This window comes from Gopherus evgoodei, chromosome 23 (assembly GCF_007399415.2).
Source record: "Gopherus evgoodei ecotype Sinaloan lineage chromosome 23, rGopEvg1_v1.p, whole genome shotgun sequence".
NCBI lineage: Eukaryota > Metazoa > Chordata > Testudines > Testudinidae > Gopherus > Gopherus evgoodei.
The window spans coordinates 8,371,646-8,392,812 of NC_044344.1; the positions used below are offsets into that span (position 1 = coordinate 8,371,646).

The window sequence follows — 21,167 nt, forward strand, 5'->3', positions numbered from 1 at the left end:
CCCTCTGCAACTTGTTGATGTTTTACAATTTGGTTAATATATAAGGCCATGTTTAATTCGCTTTAAAATATAGTGGTTTTCCTGTTTTGTTTAATTAACAATCACAATTATATCTTATTTAGTAAAATTCTTTTTTGTAGCATTAACAATATTTTTGCATTATCACAAAAAAGGTCTCAACATTCACCACTAATTTGTTCAAACCCATTGTAGAGAATGTTCTAATGATGGTTTGCCTCCATTAGAAAGACAGGAACCCTGAACAAAAGGATCATCAATAGATCTGGGCAGGAAATGATTTTCTGATTCTGCAAAAACTTTCATATCATCAAAAATTTTGCATCCTGATTTAGGATGGGAAAGTCAAAAATTTTCAAGGGCCAAAAATCTGAAAAAAAAACATAGTTAGGGTCAAAGTGTTTCATTTTGATGTTTATCATTATTTATTTAGTATTATAATAATCTTTTTTTTTTTTTGGAGAGGGGGAAGAGAGTCATTTTCAACTGGAAGACCGGAATTTGTTTTGAAAGTTTTGAAACTTTTTCTATATAAACCCAAAGTACGCCCAGAGCTTGACTACTGCACAAAAATCTGCTTGCCCAATCTCAAAAAAAGATAGATTAGAAATAGAAAAGGTACAGAGGAGGGCAACAAAAATTATTAGAGGTATGGAATAGCTTCCATATGAGGAGAGATCAAAAAGACTGACTGACCATCCTAGAAAAAGAGAGAACTAAGGGGGCATATAATAGAGGTCTATAAAGTGTGGAGAAAGTGAATAGGGAAATGTTATTTACCCCTTCACATAACACAAGAATCAGAGGGTCACCGGATGAAATTAATAGGCAACAGGCTTAAAAACAAATATAAGGAAGTATTTCAAACAATGCAAGTCAACCTGTGGAACTCATTGTCATGGGATGTTGAAGGCCAACTATAACTGGGTCAAAAAAGAATTAGATAAGCTCATGGAGGAAAGGGCCATCAATGGCTTTTAGCCAAGATGATCAGGGACACAATCCCATGATCTGGATGTCCCTAAATCTCCAATTGCCAGAAGCTGGGACAGGAGAACAGAGAGTAGACCACTCAAATGTCCTGTTCTGTTCATTCCCCCTGAAGCACCAGGCACTGGACACTGTCGGAGTCAGGATATTGGGCTAGACAGACAATGGTCTGATCTAGTTTGGCCATTTTTATTTTAGCTGAAAAAGTTAATCAAAACCAACCCTTTTCTGTGAAGAGTTCTGATTTAGATCAACTGGCATTTCTGACAAAAACATTTTGTTGGAAAATTCCTGATCAGTTCTAGTTATCTAGTGAAAGAAACAAATTAGTAAGTGAGAAAAAGAAAAAGTTCAGAACTTGATAAGAGTATTTGATAACACACCAAACTGAAATACTAACAATTTAAGTGAATTTAGTAAAAGCAAATTTGTTATTTAATATACCCATTTTTATATAGACAAAGTCAGTGAAAACATTTCCATGACTTAGAAGAACATTATAATTGGTTGGCTGATGGAGAAAGTGTAATTTCAAATACAAAAAATCTGCAGGGGAAAAAATATATATATCCAACTTAGAGCAACTGAGCTAATCTGCGATGCTTATATACTTGCACTAGAGTTTAATTTTACATTCCCTTGTATTTAAGCTGAGACAGAATGGCAAACACATTCTTGAATGCAAGATACCTTCTTTGAAGGCGCTCCTGTAGATGGCACATCAATTACAGAAGATGAATTAGTGTAGTTTTGTAAATATGATCCATCTCCAGGGCTAGGGGTTTCTAGTGGCAAAATTCCAAAACTGAGAAAAGAATGAAATGGAGATGTCAGAACCAGGGCATCCTTGAAAAGCAGTATTATATTACAAACATTTCAGAGGAAGCTTGATCTTCTTGTTCCATTTCCAGTTGTGCCTCTGACTTCCCATGTAAGCGCTTGTGCAAGTCTCTCTATGCCTCCATTACCATCTATAAATTAGAGATAAGATTGCTTCTTTTACACTACCCTTTCTCTGGTCTTGTCTATTTAAATTGCAAGTTTTTGGGGACAAGGAAGTTGTCTTATGCATTTACAGTAGCTAGCACAAGAGAGTTCCAATCTCAGCGGGGGCCAACAGGCTTTGCTGCAATACTAATTAATTTTTTTTTTTAAAGGAAGAAAGTGGCAGAGTCATGATCATGAGACAGAACATGTGAACCTATAAGGGGGGGTACCGTCCTTCAAATCAAAAGGTATTACAAATCCCTAATGCAGCTTTTACTATTAACTGTTGGTTTCACAGTTGAAAAAGAACTTCACAATCCTTTTATTAGTGACTTTTCTATCGCAGAAGTTGTACCAAGCAACACACAGAACCAAAATGCCACTCTTCTAAAGTCACAAACTGCTGGTGGCTTATTTAACTAGTTATTAAAGTTTGTTCTAAAAGTCTGATTTTTTCTGGATGAAAACCGACCACTACTAAAACATGAATGGCTACTTTTTGTAAGTGGTTTGGCTTTTGCCTCAGCAGCATTATTTACCAAGTACTGCTTGGTGCCATACAATATAGAGAGAAATACATGGTTCTTGCCCAAAGACACATGGAACAGTGGCAATGCAAATGGTCACAAAGCAAGGTTTCAAATTCCCAGTCCTAGTCTTACCTTGGTGTCAATGGGCTCAGAGCAGCTGGTCCTCCCAGTAAACTCCGACCAGTTTTTGGTTTATTTTGAGCCTGTTTAGACAATATGGCAGTTCCTGATCCAAGAGGGATAGCATCTGGTGAAATTACAGCCGAGTCAATGTAAGACATAGAGGAATCTGTGTTCAAGGAGGAATATTTTGAATTGGAGGATTCCAGGTTGAGTCTGTTCAATTCCTGAAATGGAAGACATCTTTTATAACATTCACTTGCAAGTATTTCTTAAGTTGTTCATTCAAACTGGGACAACTGCTTCGAAGGTCAGAGGGTTGGATGAAACTTACAATTGTGTCTTGTGGCGTTTCCATAAGGACAGTCTCAGGCTGTCTGTGGGATATGCTGTGATTAGACACCAATGTTGTGCAAGTGTTGGGCAGGCAACTGCTGAAGTTCTGCAAAGATGTTAATTTAAATGTTTGGTCAGGGTCTGGCTTCTCACCTGTAAGAGTGAAGAAAATTTTAACCAGTGTTATCCATGATCAAATATATTTGGTGTTTGGGTAAAAGCAAAATAGAAAGGACACTAGGTATCTTAAGAAAAGTGAGCAAGTTTGTGTGTGTGTGTGTGTTTTTAAAAGCACTACACTAGGGACTTTTAAGTTATTTTGGATTTCAGACATAACTCTACCTCCTCTATCTATTTCATTTAATCCCCTGGAGAATTAGATAAATTAATGGAGGATAGGACCATCAATGGCTATTGGACAAGATGGTCAGGGATGCAACCAAATGCTCTGGGTGTCCCTAAGTCTCTGTTTGCCAAAAGTTAGGACTGGATGACAGGGGATGGATCACTTGAAAATTGCCCTGTTCTGTTCAATCTGTCTGACTCATCTGGCAATAGCCACTGTCAGAAGACAGAATACTGGGCTAGACTGACCATTCATCTGACCCAGTATGGTCAATCTTATGTTCTTATCCTAGGCACAAAGTTCCTAGAAATCCACACAAGAATGTAGGAAGGCTTATTGACACAGTGTTCACTTATCTCAAAGAGAATTGGACATAATCATTTACCAGCTGGTCCCTACAAAATTATCTTAGAAGATAAAATTCTCATTGAGGGTATGGCGCCAGCGCTTTGAAGTGTGAGTGTGGTCGCAGCGCCAGCGCTGGGAGAGCTCTCCCCCAGTGCTGCACGTACTCCACCTCCTCATGGGGATTAGCTTGCAGCGCTGGGAGCCGCGTTCCAAGCGCTGCAGCACTGTTTACACTGGCGCTTTACAGCACTGTATCTTGCAGCGCTCGGGGGTGTGTTTTTTTCACACCCCTGAGCGAGAAAGTTGCAGCGCTGTAAAGCGCCAGTGTAGCCAAGGCCTGAGTTGATCAGAAATCAACAAAAGTTGGAAATTATTCCAAGACACATTTTTGGGTTAATTTGAATGAAAAAGAACGGTTAAAAAAAAAGTGTATGCTTTTAGATGTGGGCAAGTTTCTTTTTTAAGTTCTGTGGAGCTCTTATTACAAAAGAGAGAGGCTATGAGAGGTAGAACTGTAGCACAATTTTTCCTCTTCAAGGGAAGATATATTTGGTCCTCTCTCTCTCTCTCCCCTCCCTTCCCCTGCCTCCCCACAAAAGCTCATTTTTAGAAGTCACAAAAGCCAAACAGTCAGGAAATGAGGAGCAGCTCCAAAATTAAACAGAAATACAACATATTTAGATATGGATTGCTCTTGGGGCACTATCAAAGAAATTTTAAGAAGTTTTTCAGTTAATTATTTGCATGAGAAAATACCAACTCCAGAGGGCAAATTATTTTTTTAAAGCACTTCTCTTCACATTGAGTTCTGCAGACCTACCTATTTCGCACAGCGATTCAAAAGGGGACCAGAGAAAAGGATTTAAACTAAGGCTCTTTTGGTAACATTCAGATCCTTTGGCAAGCCGGTCTGTTTTGCTGTAAGAGAATTAAAACAAACAAACAGTTGAAGGAAAGTTAAAACAGCATTTACGTTACACATAACTTTCAAAAAGAAGTGAGGGGAGAAGGAAACAAGAAGCTCTTTAGAGCTACTGTTATATTCTCATTTTGCAGACTACAGAAACAGTCAGTTAATTTAAAAGCTATTCAATATTTTTGCATCGGAAATATTTAGAAAAAGTTTTAAGTTTACTCATTTTAATTCATAATGAACGCTCAAAAACCATCACAGGCTTTAAGAGCTGACGAAAGTACAGCTTGATTGCTTGTAGAAGACCAGCATTTTGCTGTAATGAGTGTTCTCTACTTCCTTGCAAACAGCAAACAGACTGTTTACTAACCTCTGAGCCATTTTAGGTTGTGAAATGATTATTTGTATTCAGCATACTGGTGTCCAGCTCAATGTAACTTTGTGCTGGATAATAATTCTGGGGGTGTGGGGGAAGGAATGCGGCTATAAAAAGCAACTTATTTTGAGGTCTCTTTTCTTTTTTTAGTAACTACTGATGCTATGATTGACTATTAAAACCATTAAATGGAATACGGTTTTTGGATTTATTTTTGTTTGTTTGTTTCTCTTAGGGAAAGCACCAGGCTGACAATCCAGGTTATATTAAGCTTCAAATAATGCTGACACCAAAAAGAGAAGAGGTTCAATACTAACAAAGCCTGAAATTAACATTTAAGTGTGCTCAGTCACATTGCAGCAATGCTATTAACTGTAATTAAGCAAAGAAATAAGACGTTTGGTATGTAGGGCTACCAACATTCTACGGTAGCAGAGGGTCTTGCACCGCTCCCGCCCCCCCCCCCCACAAAGAATGTTCAAAATATGCCTAATGTATTTTACAAAGATTTTTTGTTTTTAAACATCTGTACCATGTGTGACATTGCACCCCATATTCTTCATAGAAATATTGTCAGGATATGAATATGCCACGATTAAGACATGTTTTATGCAAGAGGGGTCATGTGAGGTATCATTGAAATGGTTATGATCTACTGAATGTGTTTATCCAATTTGTATGCATGTATCATTTTTGCATCTGAAGCTAGGAATATTGACCATGTATCTGTATTTCAAATGTGCTACTCTGGGTGACACCCACAACTAGCTCTTCCGTTACGACAATGAAAAAGTCAGACAGGGCTGATGGCCCATCAGCAGAGACAATGGACTGTGAAAGAGCTTAGTCCTCCTATGGATGCTCCAAACAGCCTGCGAGTAATAGCTGCTACAATCCTGCAGACACATGTGACCGAGTCACCTGGCACCGGACCCCACCTTGGAACACCAGTGTTTTTCCACTGGAAGACAAACTTTTCCTGCCATACACAAAAGCTATACAAGGCAGGGGAGTGACATCATTGTGGTTCTCCTCTGCCTCCCTACCCAAAGAGACACTGGGAAACACTGGAAAGAACTGAACTGGGGGGAGAAGAGTTGAGCCCAGGCTGGAAGGATGTCTAGCCTGTGAGTAATAATACCTGAAGTTTCAAGCTGCAGGCCAGGGCAGCTGGCTTTCAAGAACCTTTGCAATCTGCCTGAAATAACATTTAGGGTGAGAAATTACTATTTGTAGCCAATTTCTTTAGTGAATCAAGCTTAGTTTCGTCTTTTGTTTTATTTGCTTAGTAAACTGCTTTGTTCTGTTTGCTCTCCCTTATAATCACTTAAAATCTGCCTTTTGTACTTAATAAATTTGTTTTATTATTAAACCCAGTTAGTGAAATTTTTAAGAAGTTGTGCATATCTCTTCATTGAGGAAGAGGGCATACTTTTATGAGCTTGCGCTGTGCAGACTTTTCTATAAAGCGGAAGACAATATATCTTTGGGTCTGCACTCCAAGGGAGGTGGGCACCTTAGTGCTGGGGCAAGTCCCTTTAGCTCTGGGAAGACTCAGTTTACCTCAGTGTCTCTCTCTTTCTGCAGGTGGGTGTGGCCCTGCCTGAGTGTGTTCTGGAGGAGGCTAAGAGCCTGGCTCAGCAAGACAGGTTAAAGAGGACCCACGCGGGCTTATTGGTATCTCAGTATATCAGGTGGCATCTTGAAGGAGGGCAACCTGTCACATTATGTTTAGAATATTTTACCCTTCTTTAATGCCTTTCATCAGAGGCTCTCAAAACACTTTACAAATACTAACCCTCCCAATGCACCTGTGAGGTATCCAGTAGTTTTATGGTCCTCTGTGAAACAAGTATCCGGTTAACATTTGCAATGGCTTTCTACTGTGTAAAGACTTGCTAAATACAAACGTTGGGTTTTTTTTGTTTTTACTATTGCTTTTATTTTAATAAATTTGTTGAAATGCTCCTTTGTGTCTATGGATGACGCACACTACAAGAGAGTGAAGCATTATTGTATAATCAAATTTAATATGTGTAGTTCTCCTGAAAAAAAATCATTAAAAGTTAATTGGATGAAATTTTTGGAAGAGAGCCTTCAGAGAAGACAGCAATTCAATACAGAAATATTTGTGGAGGGTGGGCAGTAGTGATATATTGATCAACAGGTGGCCACCTGAAAACTTCCTTCAAAGAAGGCTAATATTTCTCCAACCAATAGGCCACATATTTTGGGGAGAATGAGCACCAAAAATAAATAAATCAATCTCAAAACAGGTTCCTGTATTGCCAATTTATTCACCATCCACAAAAAAATCCAAAACAAAAATAAAATAGGCCCACACACATTCCAAGAAACGTTAATGTGTATTTTCATGCAATTGGCAAACCACATGAGGGAGGCATCAGCCTTCCTCTATAGATTAGCATCATTTGGGTCTTGATCCTGCAATCTGCACTCTGAGCGAACACTTACATTTGCAGTCACAAAGGGGCTCCACAGGTATCTGCTCATGTAGATCAGATTGCAGGATTGTTGGGGATACGTAACCTGAGAGCAGTTGTGACCTGGGGGCTGTGCCAGAAATATTTTCATGGCTAAGAACTGCCTCTGCCAAATCAAAATCCATTATTCAATAACCATCATCATAAAAAAAGAAACCTTACCAGTATACATGTCCCAGTAATGAGAGGGTGAAGCATGCAGAGTCACCAAACTCCGTAACAACATCATCCTGGCTTTTCTGCTTATTTAACACTCCACCAGATAAGATCTGCTCCCCTTCTGCCAGCCTTATTAAAAAAAACAAAAAAAAGAGGCTTAAAGGGCTTGTAAGGCTCACAACAATGGTGGTTGTCCAATATTCCTATACTGTAAACAAACACAAGATATGCTGTCAATACTAATAAGTTCCAAATTGGGCACACACTTCCCTGACAAGAAGTCTCAAAATGTAGAGTATTGCACCCTCTGCTTTATAGAGACACCAACAGTTTAAGTGCAGAACACTTACTCTCTGAAAGTCAGATACCTTTAAAGGGGTGTCAAGGAAAACAAGTGGATTTGGCTTGGTCTCCCAGCTACAGTGTACCATGTCTGGTCTCTGGCAGCTCCATTCTTGGAATTTAACATGGGGCTGTCCAATGGACTTGGAATTTTGATGCCTTGCTTACTTAGGAGGACAGAATGGGCAGGTGGAATCAAATGCCTGGCACAGTGTACTGCACGTAGACGTAACAATACAATCTATCATGGATTGGTTTGTGCAGTCCAAAAGCAGGGATTTTAACATCACCACAACGCTAATATTTTATTGAAAGGAAGGGACAGTACCTTTTTTTTTGCATGTCAGGGAGAGAGGGGGCTGGTCAGACTTGACAGTATCCCTTTGAGTTTGTCTGCACACCAACGATTGTACTGTTTTACCTAAACCAGTACAGTTTAAGTAATACAATCCCCCTAGTGCGAAGGCAGCTATGTTATTAAGATGCTTATTTCACTTCCTTTACAGGAATAAGCTATACCAGAATATAACTTTATACAGCTGTGATTGGCACGGAAGAAACAGAGCGAATCAGCTCACACTGGTCCCTTCCAAGAAGAGCATTAAACTGATTTCTATTTCAACAGAATATTTGGCAATCAGATGTTCCACTTTAACGTTTCTTGATACGATACCCGCTGTAGTAAAGTGGCACTATACTGAACAAAGCCAAAGTCTTAAATAAAAACAAAAAAGCAATCATCATTGATTCCACCCCCATATTTACTTGCCCATTGCTGATGGGCAAGAGTTTTCCCCAGACCCCTCCACAAAACATCTTTCATGCAGCTTGGTTACACAATGTGGGTGGGATCCCAAGAGATGAGCTCTGTCCTTTGAAAAATATACTGTATGGTACAACCCAGGAAACAAATGTATCAAGTCAGCCTATTGATTGCACAACAACAGAAGATAAGCACGTTGGGTCTTTTGTCATATGTTGTGTCCCACATATGGGCCTCAGTAGTTTGAGAGGTCTGCCTAGACGTGAATGGGAAAGGGGACACAGAAGGCATTTACTTTCTCCCCAACAAAGTCTGTAGCCGTACCAGACTCCAGTCTCATCTTATTATAAGAATTAACTCTAAATGGGCTACATTCATCTGTGCAGAGAGTCAGCTCAAGGCCTATACAGCACTTATGTCCCACTTAATGTCTATTTTGAAGACTTAAGGGGTGCATAAGGCTTGGGTGAACTAAAGTTTCCATCTTCCATCTGCACCAGCTTGGTGAACGGTAACAGATTTACTGTTCTAAGGGTTTTAGGGTTGGGTTTTTTTTTTTAAGTTCTAGATTCACTTTAGCAGCGGTTTAAGAAACGAGCTACAACAAACTAAGGTGGACGCACTGAACAGCACAGTCCCAAACTGGTTTCAGAAGTGACTTTCCATACAAATTTCACAGCTCCTTTGTAAAGCACTCAATACCTTTTAGCAGTTTCTGAAATATGGGCTATTGTTCTTTAGGTCCAAATTAGAAAGCAAAATTAATTCCACTTGTGATAATCCTGAGAGATGAAAGACCAGTGAATTACCAGCTTATGCAACACAGTTTCTTAAAAAAACCTACCAAAATACTGCAATACAATATAAATTGATGACTTACTTGCTGAGGTCGACACAACACTTTGCCAGCAGATATTTACATTGTGGAGTGGTACAGCTATGTCCCTTTAGGAGCCTGTATGCTTTATATGCCTTTCCTGAGCGGTAGTAACATGTTGCCAGCAAAAACAGTGCTTCCTCTGAGTGTACTAACAAACAAAACAAAAAAGCTGTTATCCTTTGATCATTTAATATTTTTGTACAAGTGGTTGAGCTCCATAGGATTGCTGGCAACAGGATGCACAAATAATGTGATTCCTGCTGTGAGGGGAAAAAACAGGACAGATTGAAGTAATCAAGTGTATTTCCTTTACTAGCCACGGCATTAGAAATTTCAGCTTCCCAAGATTTTGGAGCAATCATGGCTGCCCCATCTACTGCAGTGAATGAACACCAACCATTTTGGCCCCCACATCTAACAAATGATTCACTATCTTTCTTAACAAACGTACTTGCAGAAATAAAGTGAAACTGTCATTTCTAATGGAACAGAATTATTGCGACAGCTTCTTGAACATAGCAAATCAAGGATCAGGAAGGTAACTTCATCACAGAAGTACTTTAATAATATTTTGCCATCCATATCTAGATGCATCTTAAAACAAGGTGCACAATTTTTCCTATTATGGGGTGGGGAAAAGACTAGGTAGCTGAGTGGATTTCAATGAGACTTGGGTGCTTTTGAAAAATTTGACTTGGTGGTACTATTCTTTGGGTAAGGATTACACATCAACCCTTCAGTAAGTCAGACTGAGCTCACAACAGCCACTTTTAAACTCATTTTAGTATAGTTTTGGTGGTTGTGTGGAAAGGATCTTAAATTATATTTTCATTTCTGTCACAAAGTATTTACATTTTGCAAAACGTGGGGCTACAAAGAGAGGATCCAAAGAGACATGTATTTGTAATACGGAAGGGGACTAGGACTGACCGTTTTTAGAAGGATCATTTAGAACAGACAGAACTTCAAGGATGTCAAGACTTCACTTGCTATCAACTCAAAAAATGTTGATCTTAAAAGAAAATCTTTAGCAAGGTGGTATCTTTCCCTCCCCCAAGTTGGCTGATGCTGCTACCTCATTGTAAACCACTTGAACTAAGGACAGACTGACCAAAATAATCTGGAAACAATGTACCTTATGAAGATCCAAAAAAGTTACCATGAAGTATTGAAAGCAGCAACAGCCAGACTGCCATTTATTTGATGTGCATATGCAACTTCGTTCTTAATATTAAAGAAAATTTAGGCAACAGATTAAAACAAAAAGATTTATTTGTTACTTTGTTTAAGAGAAAATAGGTATGAAATGGTAGGAAGTGAGGAAGGAGAAGGGCTTATAGGAGGTCATGGAGGAAAAAGCAGCATGAAAAGGAATGGAGCAGGAAATCTGAGCTGTCCTTAGACAAACGGACCAAGTTAAATAAGGAGATTGATTGTGCAGCTGAGTGCTATCTGCACAGGGTCAGAGAGTCATACCAGGTTTGACTGCATTATACTGAAGGAACAGAAATCCAGATGAGTGTGTCTCCATTGCATTATGTTCTGCTGTGAGCTACACTCAGTTTCTGACAATCACAACAAAAGTTTTTCTCCTGCTAATAATAGCCCACCTTAATTGATTAGTCTTAGAGTTGGTATGGCAACTCCAATTTTTTTATGTTCTCTGTGTATATCTATCTATATGTCTTCCTACTGTATTTTCTACTCCTTCCATCTGATGAATTGTGCTTTAGCTCACAAAAGCTTATGCTCAAATAAATTGGTTAGTCTCTAAGGTGCCACAAGTACTTCTCCTATTTACTCCTCCTGAGTAAAAAGAATGAGGAGTAGAAAGAACATTTTTCAGGACCACGGGGCCACCCAGAGGATTCAGGCGGCATGGGATCTTTGGCGGCAGGGGATCCCTGCCACCGAATTGCCCCAGAAGACCTGGCACTTCAGCAGCAGGTCCCAGGGTGGAAGGACCCCCTGCCGCGGGACTTCGGCGGTGGGAGGTCCTTCCACTCTGGGACCCGCCGCCGAAGACCCAGAGTGGAAGAAGCTCCAGGGGCCTGGGCCCCGTGAGAGTTTTCCAGGGCCCTCAGAGCGAGTGAAGGATCCGGCTCCAGGGGCCCTCAAAAACACTCGTGGGGGCCCCTACGGGGCCTGAGGCAAATTGCCCCATTTGCATCCCCCCCTCTGGGCAGCCCTGCAGGACCATGAGGGGAGGTAGCAAAAATTAAATTTCACATTTAAGCTGAGCAAGTAGTTTACAAAACTAGGACAGACAAGTGTGGTATGCACCTTGCCCTACGTATTTTAGGTGCTAATATTTTTTTCCAATCAAGTTTTAGGAAGAAGAGTTTTAGGCACAGGTCTCAGGTTACAAAGCAAGAACATCATTCCCATTCCTGCTTTCCAGCCAATTCAATACATTCACCATTTCAAACCCTTAGGAGGTTTCACTGCACAATTTCACAGGTTTAAACAGTTACTGATCAGGTTGTTGCCTATAACAAAGCTTCTCAAACTCCATTTTACAAGTCTCAGTTTTATAACCCATGGATCCTTGCTTTTTAATTTAAACTGATTCTATTCAGAACAGAGGTTAAAGAATTATAGCCTTTATAATTATAGCCTTGAAGTGATACCACAAGTCCTCTTGAGTCTCAGGTACTCTTATCCTCCTTTTTCCACCACTGCAGAGTACTATAATTTATGTGGGGAAACTGAGGCCCCAAGAAATTAAGGTCCCATATGTCCATTAATTTTATGCATCCAATGTGAGTGGTCTAGGACCAATTTTTCCAGAGTACTTTGCATTATACAGTACTTTATATGTTCAAAGCACAACTCCTACTGCCTTCAGTTCCAGCTAGGAGTGCTCAGCACTCCTGCAAATCAAACCCCAGAATATCAAGATGGGCACCCAGAAAATAAGGAGTACAAAATTAACGATCACCTATAAAAAGTTTGATTTAAGTAACTTGCCCAGCATCTCACAGGAACTCTGTGGAAGAAGCAGGGATAGAATCCAGTTCTCCAGGGCAGAGTTCAACTACCTTAACTATGAGGCCATTCCTTCTCTTCCTGCAATCCCCTACCTCACTCACTACAGACCTTTCAAATTCTGCAGCAAATGAAGCAGTGGTCCAACAAAAACAGCCTCCTTCACAACACAACGCTGATTCATTCCAGGACAGATACATCCTATGCACTGAATGAGGCAGGGGTAATGTGGAAAAAAGTGTGAATTCATGTAACTAAAGACCGTTTCATAATATATACACACAAGGGGGCTAAACTAAGTTACACAGGCAACCTTAACTCTGGGATTTCCTGCCTTTTGAGTTCTTGACTTTGCAACCTTAATGTTCTTTTAACAATGTATTTGTGTGTAATATATGTAGCCGTATATTGAATAAACTACAGTATACGAGGAGATGAATAATGGGTGGATAGAGGAGAGAGAGAAGATACAGTCTGTAGATAAAGTTTTCAAAAGCACCTAACAGGACTTGGGCTCCTAACTCACTTGACTTTTCAACTATATATGTAAACTGTGCATTTAAAGTAATCATATATGCACAGTTCTCAGCAAAGGAAAGGAACACTTAAGTAGAAGCCAGAAAGAAATGAGGCCCAAACATGTCCCATTTTTTACAGAACTCAAAAAGTTTTAGTGCAAACGGGCTTGCTATCTTGGCAAACTAATTATCCTTGAAATCCTTTCAGCAACTTTTAAAAAAGTTTTGTGTATAAATCAAAACAATTTAAAAATTATTAACTAATAAAATAATCACACACACTGGTTAGCCAAATTCAAATATTTAAGTTTGTTATGTAACAAGATACAGGCCAGCACATGTGTTTGTAGTAAAGTATTGTGCTGCTATGCTGCAGACCAAGACTCAAAAGAAATTTTTGGACAGCAGCTCCTTGATCCAGAGAAGTTTAAATACATGGCAAAAGCGTTATGTTTGAGTTCAGAGAAAGGGCATAAGCCAGAACACTCATTGTTTTTTGCTGACCACTTTGTGTAGCAACATTGATTATGAAAGCCTCTATGTCCAGCAAGAGGTGAGGAGCTGCAACTGGAAACTGAATCTGGGCTAGACAAAAATAGCATAGTGATCCAAGAATTAAAAAAAAAAGGTATGTAAATACAAAGAGTTTCAGCCAGAAGCAAGCTTGGCAAATAAAGGTCCTGAAGGTACTTCACTTTTTTTTTTTTTTTTTTAATAAAGAAAAGTAAGGTTTCAAGTTGGTGTCACTACAGAAGTACTTGTCAAAGAAGCCATTCTGAAGGGGCACCATCTACCTGAAATATATTCAGTTAAATTAAAAAGTAGTTTCATGTACCGTATCTACCCCTGCCAAACACAGATTTTTTAAAGTCACATTTTTTAAAAAGTTGCTCCCATCGCTATAAGAAAGACCCACACAAACATGGTAAACTAATATACTACAGGGGAGAACAGTGAAACCCAGAGTAGTCCAGGGTATATAGCAAATTGAAATGATGGAAAAACAATTGTTTTTCCCTCTATTCTTATAGTAAGTTTAGGTAATACCTGATATTGTTACAAGTAACATCTGATTTTTATCTTGGCTGTGTCTCTTCAATTGCAGGGAAGTTTTTAGAATAGAAAGAAATAAACCTTTATTATCCAAGTGAAAAAGAACAGAAGCCCTAAACATCCTAAGCAAATTAAACCATTAATTCAATATTAGCGAGGTACGTACCTTCTGCATATAGTCTTTCTGCCAGAAACACTGCATCTCGATAAGCATAATGATTAAGTGCTTGCCATATAGCAGCCTGTAGAAGAGAAAAATATATTTTCTGATGCATGTAAATGGATACATATGATTCAAAATTCACAGGGAAAACTTTTTTAAAAAAAATCCATATTAATCGCAGGAAATACCAAGGACCAGCATCCATTGCCAAAGGCCCAGCAAAATTAATTAAATTGCCTAGTAAATGTTCAACACTGAAAGGCTACACAATATTAAAAACCTTAAGAATAATTTAAAAATGACTGCCTGAGAGAGAGATGCATATAAGGGATGGGTTCATAGTACAGACTTCACTATCTTTTAAAGTCACGTAAAGAGGCCTAATGTTCTAACTTGGCACAAGATTTCTCTAAGATTAGGGACACAACTGTCATGTCCTCCCACCCCCCTTACCCCCAGTGTCTGTTGCTGTAATGTACACCTGTTTATGAACCAGATCCAGCTCTCACTAAAGTCAAGTGGAGTCTTTTCCATGGGTGAGTGGAAGTGGGACTGTGATCTATATATGACTGAGTATTGCTGTAAGAAGTTATTACCAAAAATTATATATCTAAAGCAAAGGATAAGAACATACACAGGAGCCTATAGTGACACTGAGCAATCTAAATTTGTTTTTCTGTTTGCAGCTCTTACATTAAATTAATAAATATTGAGCAAAGAAAGTTAATCTGTACCTACTACATATTAATCAAGTTATAAACAAACCAGTGCCATTCTGTGGGTTTTTACCAACAGCTGATTACCACAAACTACACGGAGACAGCTTAGAGATCATGCCAATGGCAACATCAAACACTATATGATTGCTAACTATCAACTGCACGTGATAGCAGAATGGCATTTTCTGGGAGGGTACAGCTGCACACATTCCACAGTGAGCCAAGATGAACATGATCCATTGTTAGGTGGTGTGTGAAAAACAATGTCTTACTTCCATTGAGTGAAGCGCTGAGATTCTATATAGGAACGCACAAACTGCAGTGAGATGTCTAGGGAATTGCACATGTCACAAAGATTGCACTTATACATTTGAACGCAGACTGAGTAGTTTGTTCATCTATTGCTGAACAGTCACACAGTTATCATCCCTAAACCTTATTACCATTAGTTGTTTGGGTTTTTGTTATTTTTTTTAAGTTAGTAATATCAGAGATCAGAATACCTCAAGTGATTAGTAATTTTCCTATTTAAAAGTGAAATATCAGTTTACTTTTATTTAATCTGGTGATAAACATTAGTGGAATTTTAGAACACTTAGTGGAGGAAAACTGTGCCATTTTCTTGAAGATTTGTGTTTTGAGCCACTCTCAGTGCCAGTTTTGTCTGTGCTGCATGCCTCCACTAACCTGGTTGAGAGAGACTAAGCCAGAACAGCCTGGAAATAAGTTCTAAACATTTTTTGTTTTACCCAAGTTAAAACTGATTTCCCTTCTAATTTCGGAGCATCATATGTGCATGCAAAGGGCAGTTCAGATGTGACATTAATAGTGTTACTCAGGTTGCTGCCACTACTTAAATGATGTATTTACTGTGCCAGAGATGGAAAGGTCCTCCAGCTGTCCTCTCAACAGGTAGGCCAGGACTACAGTTCAGAGCTTTGTTGGCATAGCTACGTCAGTCAGGGCTGACATTGCTGACACTGGATGGGGAAGGCCAGGGCGAAGGTGGCACAAAACATTTTCTGTCTCAGGTGCTTCGCTGGCTGGTTCTTGCTCATAAGCTCAGGGTCTAACTGATTATCATGTGTGGGGTCAGGAAGTAATTTTCTCCCCAAGGTCACTGCCAATCTGACCTGTTGGGTTTTTTTGGCCTTCCTATGTAGTGTATGGGAGCAGGTCTAGATAATCCTGGCAAGTGATATTTATTACATAATCATTTCCCTGCCATTGCAGGGGCCTCAGGCACTTGTGCACCTTCTTTGCCTGTGACACATAAATGGAGTCACCTCTGGACTGTAATAGTTTGGTCTAATTTCAGTTGCTGGGTTTAGCGTGCGGGTATTGGATGGTGTTGGTGACCTGTGCTATATAAATGGCCAGACTAGATGATCAGGTGGTCCCATCTGCCTTTAAACTCTACAACTCTAACAGGCACCACTATGGTGTCATGTTATTAACCACAGGGAATCTATATACAGCCTTCACAGTAGAGTTTTGAATAACACTGTAGATTATTATACAGGAAATTTCTATACGAGATCACTAACCTTTCACCTGTAGATGCCTCCAATACAGTTAAAACTCAACAATTTTTAAATACCTGTGAAAGCCATTGATATACTGCAAGTACAGTATTTTTCAGTTTAAAAGCCCAGTTCACAATAGTATTGTTGTGTATCCAAGAGAAGTTTAGTCACAAAGTTTGCCTGAAGCGATCATCTTCAATTTTATCCTGAACCAGTTCAAATTTTGTTTTGCACCTTTCAGGAAGCACAGCACAGAAAGCACAACCCAGAGACCTTCAAGTCACCTCCGCACCTTTCAGATTGTGCACGGGGCAGGTGTGGCCCCTTGCATAAATTAGAGCCGCACCAGAGTTCCATTTTCCTCCTGTTATCTGTCGTGCCTCCTCCTTTATTCAATCAAATGCCTATATCTGAATGACAACAGGTCATATCTATTTAGACCTTGGGCTTGTAAAACAGCATGCATACCTTTGATGCTAAATAACTGATTATAGAAGAGAGTTTTAAGTCAGTATACTTCTGGCAACCTGCTCTTGTTTGAGGCCTGGTCCACACTACACAGTTAAATCGATTTAAACAGCGTTAAATCGATTTAGCTCTGTACCCGTCCACACTACAAGGCACTTTAAATCGATTTTAAGGGTTCTTAAAATCGATTTCTGTACTCCTCCCCAACGAGAGGAGTAACCCTAAAATTGATATTACTATATCGATTTAGGGTTAGTGTGGACGGAAATCAAAGTTATTGGTCTCATTCCTTTAATGTAGCTACCCAGAGTGCACCGCTCCGGAAATCGATGGTAGTCTAGGACCACGGACGCACACCACTGAATTAATGTGCCCTAGTGTGGACGCATAAAATCGATTTTATAATATCGGTTTTATAAAACCGGTTTTAGTAATTTCGATTTTATGCTGTAGTGTAGACGTAGCCTGAGAGTTATAACCTTGCTCGAGTCTGGCATAGACCGTAAGCGAGTGACTTTTGGTTGTGTTACAGTTATGTCACATCTGCATTATAAAATGGATACCACAAACCAGTTCAACCAATCACCACTGCTGGTTAGAGGCCCAGGATTGGAACAGCAGGCCTGTAGTGTGTGTTAGTAGAGCTCATACTCTATAATGACGGTCATTCTGTAATCAAAAAGAAACAAGTTTTATGGGCTGAATCCATTAATGGAGGACAGTGAGATTGGTGACTCTCATGTTGCTCTAGAGATTAGTGTAAGAGAGGAAAAGAACCACCATGCTACAACACAGCAGGTTTTACAAAACAAATTTAACTGGTCTTGGGCCTCAGACTGCGAACAAGAGTGAGCAATAATTGTGATGATAGTTCACCTTGCAGAAACCAAGCAAGGAAACTGTAACACGGTCATTGAACATATTAAGGCAGTTGTAACCAAGACTAATGCAACAATTAAGCATGCCCAAACTGCAGCAGTGCCTCACAGAACCATTTTGGTGCTTCCCCCTGCAGCACACCTGACAATTGTGGTTGTATCAGTGCATTCTAAGAGACACAAAGCACCAATTCACAGGGCACAGAACTGTTGCTGCAAGCAGGTGCTTTGAGGTATTTACTCAATAAAAGCTACTCCATTCGCTTTAGAACTGGCTGACCTAGTGCAGCTGAACTGTTTGTGGTTTCTCATCTACAATGGGGACAGGCCTTTTTAGGTGGCACCTGTTCATCCAGACCAGAGGTAGAGATCTCACCACTGTGGTTGCAACCAACATTTAAATGATTCAGACAGCGGACCTGCACGGACAGAGGGCATGATACAAGGGTTGCAGGTTCAAAGTGTTCCATCCAATAGTTTATTGTAACACTTTCCCACAGAGTAGACCAGGGGTTCTCAAACGTCATTGCACCGTGACCCCTTTTTGACAACAAAAATTACTGTATGACCCTAAGGCCTTGGCTACACTGGCGCTTTACAGCGCTGCAACTTTCTTGCTCAGGGGTGTGAAAAAAACACACACCCCTGAGCGCAGCAAGTTACAGCGCTGCAAAGTGCCAGTGTAAGCATGGCTCCCAGCGCTGTAGGCTAATCCCCATGGGGAGGTGGAGTACCTGCAGCGCTGGGAGAGCTCTCTCCCAGCGCTGCCGCTACGACCACACTCGCACTTCAAAGCACTGCCGCGGGAGCGCTCCCGCAGCAGCGCTGTACGGCTGTAAGTGTAGCCATACCCTAAGAAGTGGGACTGAAGCCTGAGCCCACCCAAGCCCTGGCACCCTGGGTGGGAGGACCAAGGCCAAAGCCCAAGCCACAATGCCTCAGGCAGGGGTCCAAAGCCGAAGGCCAAGTGGTTCAGCCCCAGTCTGGGGGAGGTTTCTGTAAATCTGAGCCCCACCATCCACATCTGAAGCCCTCAGGCTCTGGCCTGGCCGGTAGGGCTCCAGCTTCAGCCCCAGGCCCCAGCAAGTCTAATGGCAACCTGGTGACGCCATTAAAACGAGGCTGTGACACACTTTGGGGTCCCGACCCAGTTTGAGAACTGCTGGAATAGACAGAGCCCAAGAGCTTGTTCACATTCTTCTCTCTTCTTACTCACAACTGTTATAAATCTCAGAGAAGAACTCCAAAACTATCATATCATCTGCTGTGCAATGAGAAAGCTTCTTCAAGGAAAAGACAAATGCTTTTTCATCCAGGGGAAAGTATATGAAGCCTTCTCATGGCAAGCCTACCTTTCCACCCAGAAAAGCTTATTCAGCATCTGGATGTTGCACAACAGCTAAACCAAATATCTAGGCGAAGGGGCCAGGGGGCTCTGCATGATGCGCACTATCTGAATCTGCAGGCACCGCCCCCACAGCTCCCATTGGCTGCAGTTCCTGGCCATTGGAAGCTGTGGAGCCAGCGCGGGGGGCAGCATGCGGAGCTCCTCTGATCATTGCTTCAGGGAGCCAATTGGACTTTTAACGGCCTGGCAACTCTAGATTCCCCCCACAGCGAGGCAAGCCGGCGCTTTTGGCTGCAACACTGCAGAGGGATGCTGAGGACTGGGGCTTCCAGCTCATGGTGTGGAGACTTGCCGCGGGTCAGATGAAATGAAGCAGCAGGCCAGATCTGGCCTGCAAGACACAGGTTCCCCACCCATCTTAAAGGCTATGTCAAAAGCACTGTACTCATTTCAACAAGAAGAGCTTGTCCACATTGCTGATGCCATGACCAGTGTAGACAAGGATTTTTTTTCCTTTTAAGAAAGGCCATTATAGACTACCCCCAGCCTGAAAAATCAGTCTAAAATTAAATGAAAACCATGGTTTCATAGCATGGTTCTTGGAGGTAGGGAAGCAGCCTTACTGGCCAGGGAACCTTTGCTAATGATAACTGTACATGGTTGTTCCTATCATGTTATCAGTCACAATATTACTCCTGGGGGAAGTCTGCACCAAAATATTAAAAATTCTGTGCACAATATTTTAAAATTCTGCAGAATTCTGCATTTTTTGTCAAAATAAAGCAACATAATCTAGTTTCAATTATTTTGGTAATTTATTTAAACTACAATTCAATGGACGGAGAATGGGAGCGGGGAACACTGGAGGAAATCACCAACCCCCCGTCTAATAGTAATGTAGCTAGTATTGACTTTCTAAGTATTAGTCAACACATATATGCAGCCATATGCTCAATGTTACATCATAGGCAACTGAAGAGCAAGTGAGGGCTGCGGACTCAAACCACAATTTATACTGGCTATTGACCATCTCCAATAAAGTTAGTAGAAAACAGTTCATGGAGCACATTTTGATAGGAAATTTTTTCAGTCCAAAAATTTAGACCAGTTCTAATCACTAAAGCACCATGAGCATTTATAAGGCCATACTGTCCTTTAAACCACTCTGAGAATGGAAAGGAGCCTTACAAATTTTACACCTGTTTTATACTCAGGGGGGAATTCACTATGAACAATGGGAACAATTCACTAAGCAGGCAGGCTGCTACATTCTCCTCAGCCTGAGGGAACAGAGTCTGCCCCATGCCTATTTCTTCAGAAATACCCTGATGATTTATGTCTCTACTGGCTGTTCTGGGTTCCCAAACCAACCTGTCTGCACTGGCAGGTAGTGGGCGCATGACTGCTCTTGCAGCTTCCCTTTGCTTCCCTATCAGAAGTCATTTTTCTGCGGGTAAGCAAAGAAATCTGCAGAGGCCATGAATTCTGCGCAAGTGCAGTGACACAGAATTCCCCCAGGAGTACAATATGAACATGGCCTTGGAAAGTGTCCATCATTAGATCTGGTCATGGCAGTCAATACCAGCTATTCAATCTGATGAAAACACAAGGAACTGAAGCATCCAAGCAAACTTAAGAGCTGTGTTGCTGAAACGAAAGGTTTTTAGAGACGAAAATTAAAATGCACCTGTGTTATACAACAACAACACATGGAATATATAGCTTAATTCAGAATTGAAATTTGGAAGTTTTAACTGACATCATTTGGAGGTATAAAATGGTACGTTGTCTATTTAGGACAAGATTCTGCCACCTTTACTCACTGCAAGTAGAATGTCAAGATCAGGCCCTCAAACTGGAAGCTCTTCAAGGCAGGCATTTGTTTTTAAAATGC

At 40.6% G+C, this 21,167-nt stretch overlaps 1 protein-coding gene across 5 annotated transcripts in view; it reads right to left on the minus strand.

The window, feature by feature from the left end:
• The window catches only part of CDC27 (cell division cycle 27), a 52,773-nt gene that overhangs the window by 28,679 nt on the left and 2,927 nt on the right, over window positions 1-21,167 (minus strand). For all 5 annotated transcript variants that reach the window (XM_030541078.1, XM_030541077.1, XM_030541080.1 and 2 more), the window contains exons 2-8: window positions 14,338-14,413; window positions 9,613-9,760; window positions 7,631-7,756; window positions 4,496-4,593; window positions 2,980-3,134; window positions 2,658-2,872; window positions 1,699-1,813 (exon numbers count right to left, since the gene is read on the minus strand). In XM_030541078.1, coding sequence (XP_030396938.1) covers window positions 1,699-1,813; window positions 2,658-2,872; window positions 2,980-3,134; window positions 4,496-4,593; window positions 7,631-7,756; window positions 9,613-9,760; window positions 14,338-14,413 — 933 coding nt within the window. The remainder of the gene's footprint in view (window positions 1-1,698; window positions 1,814-2,657; window positions 2,873-2,979; window positions 3,135-4,495; window positions 4,594-7,630; window positions 7,757-9,612; window positions 9,761-14,337; window positions 14,414-21,167) is intronic.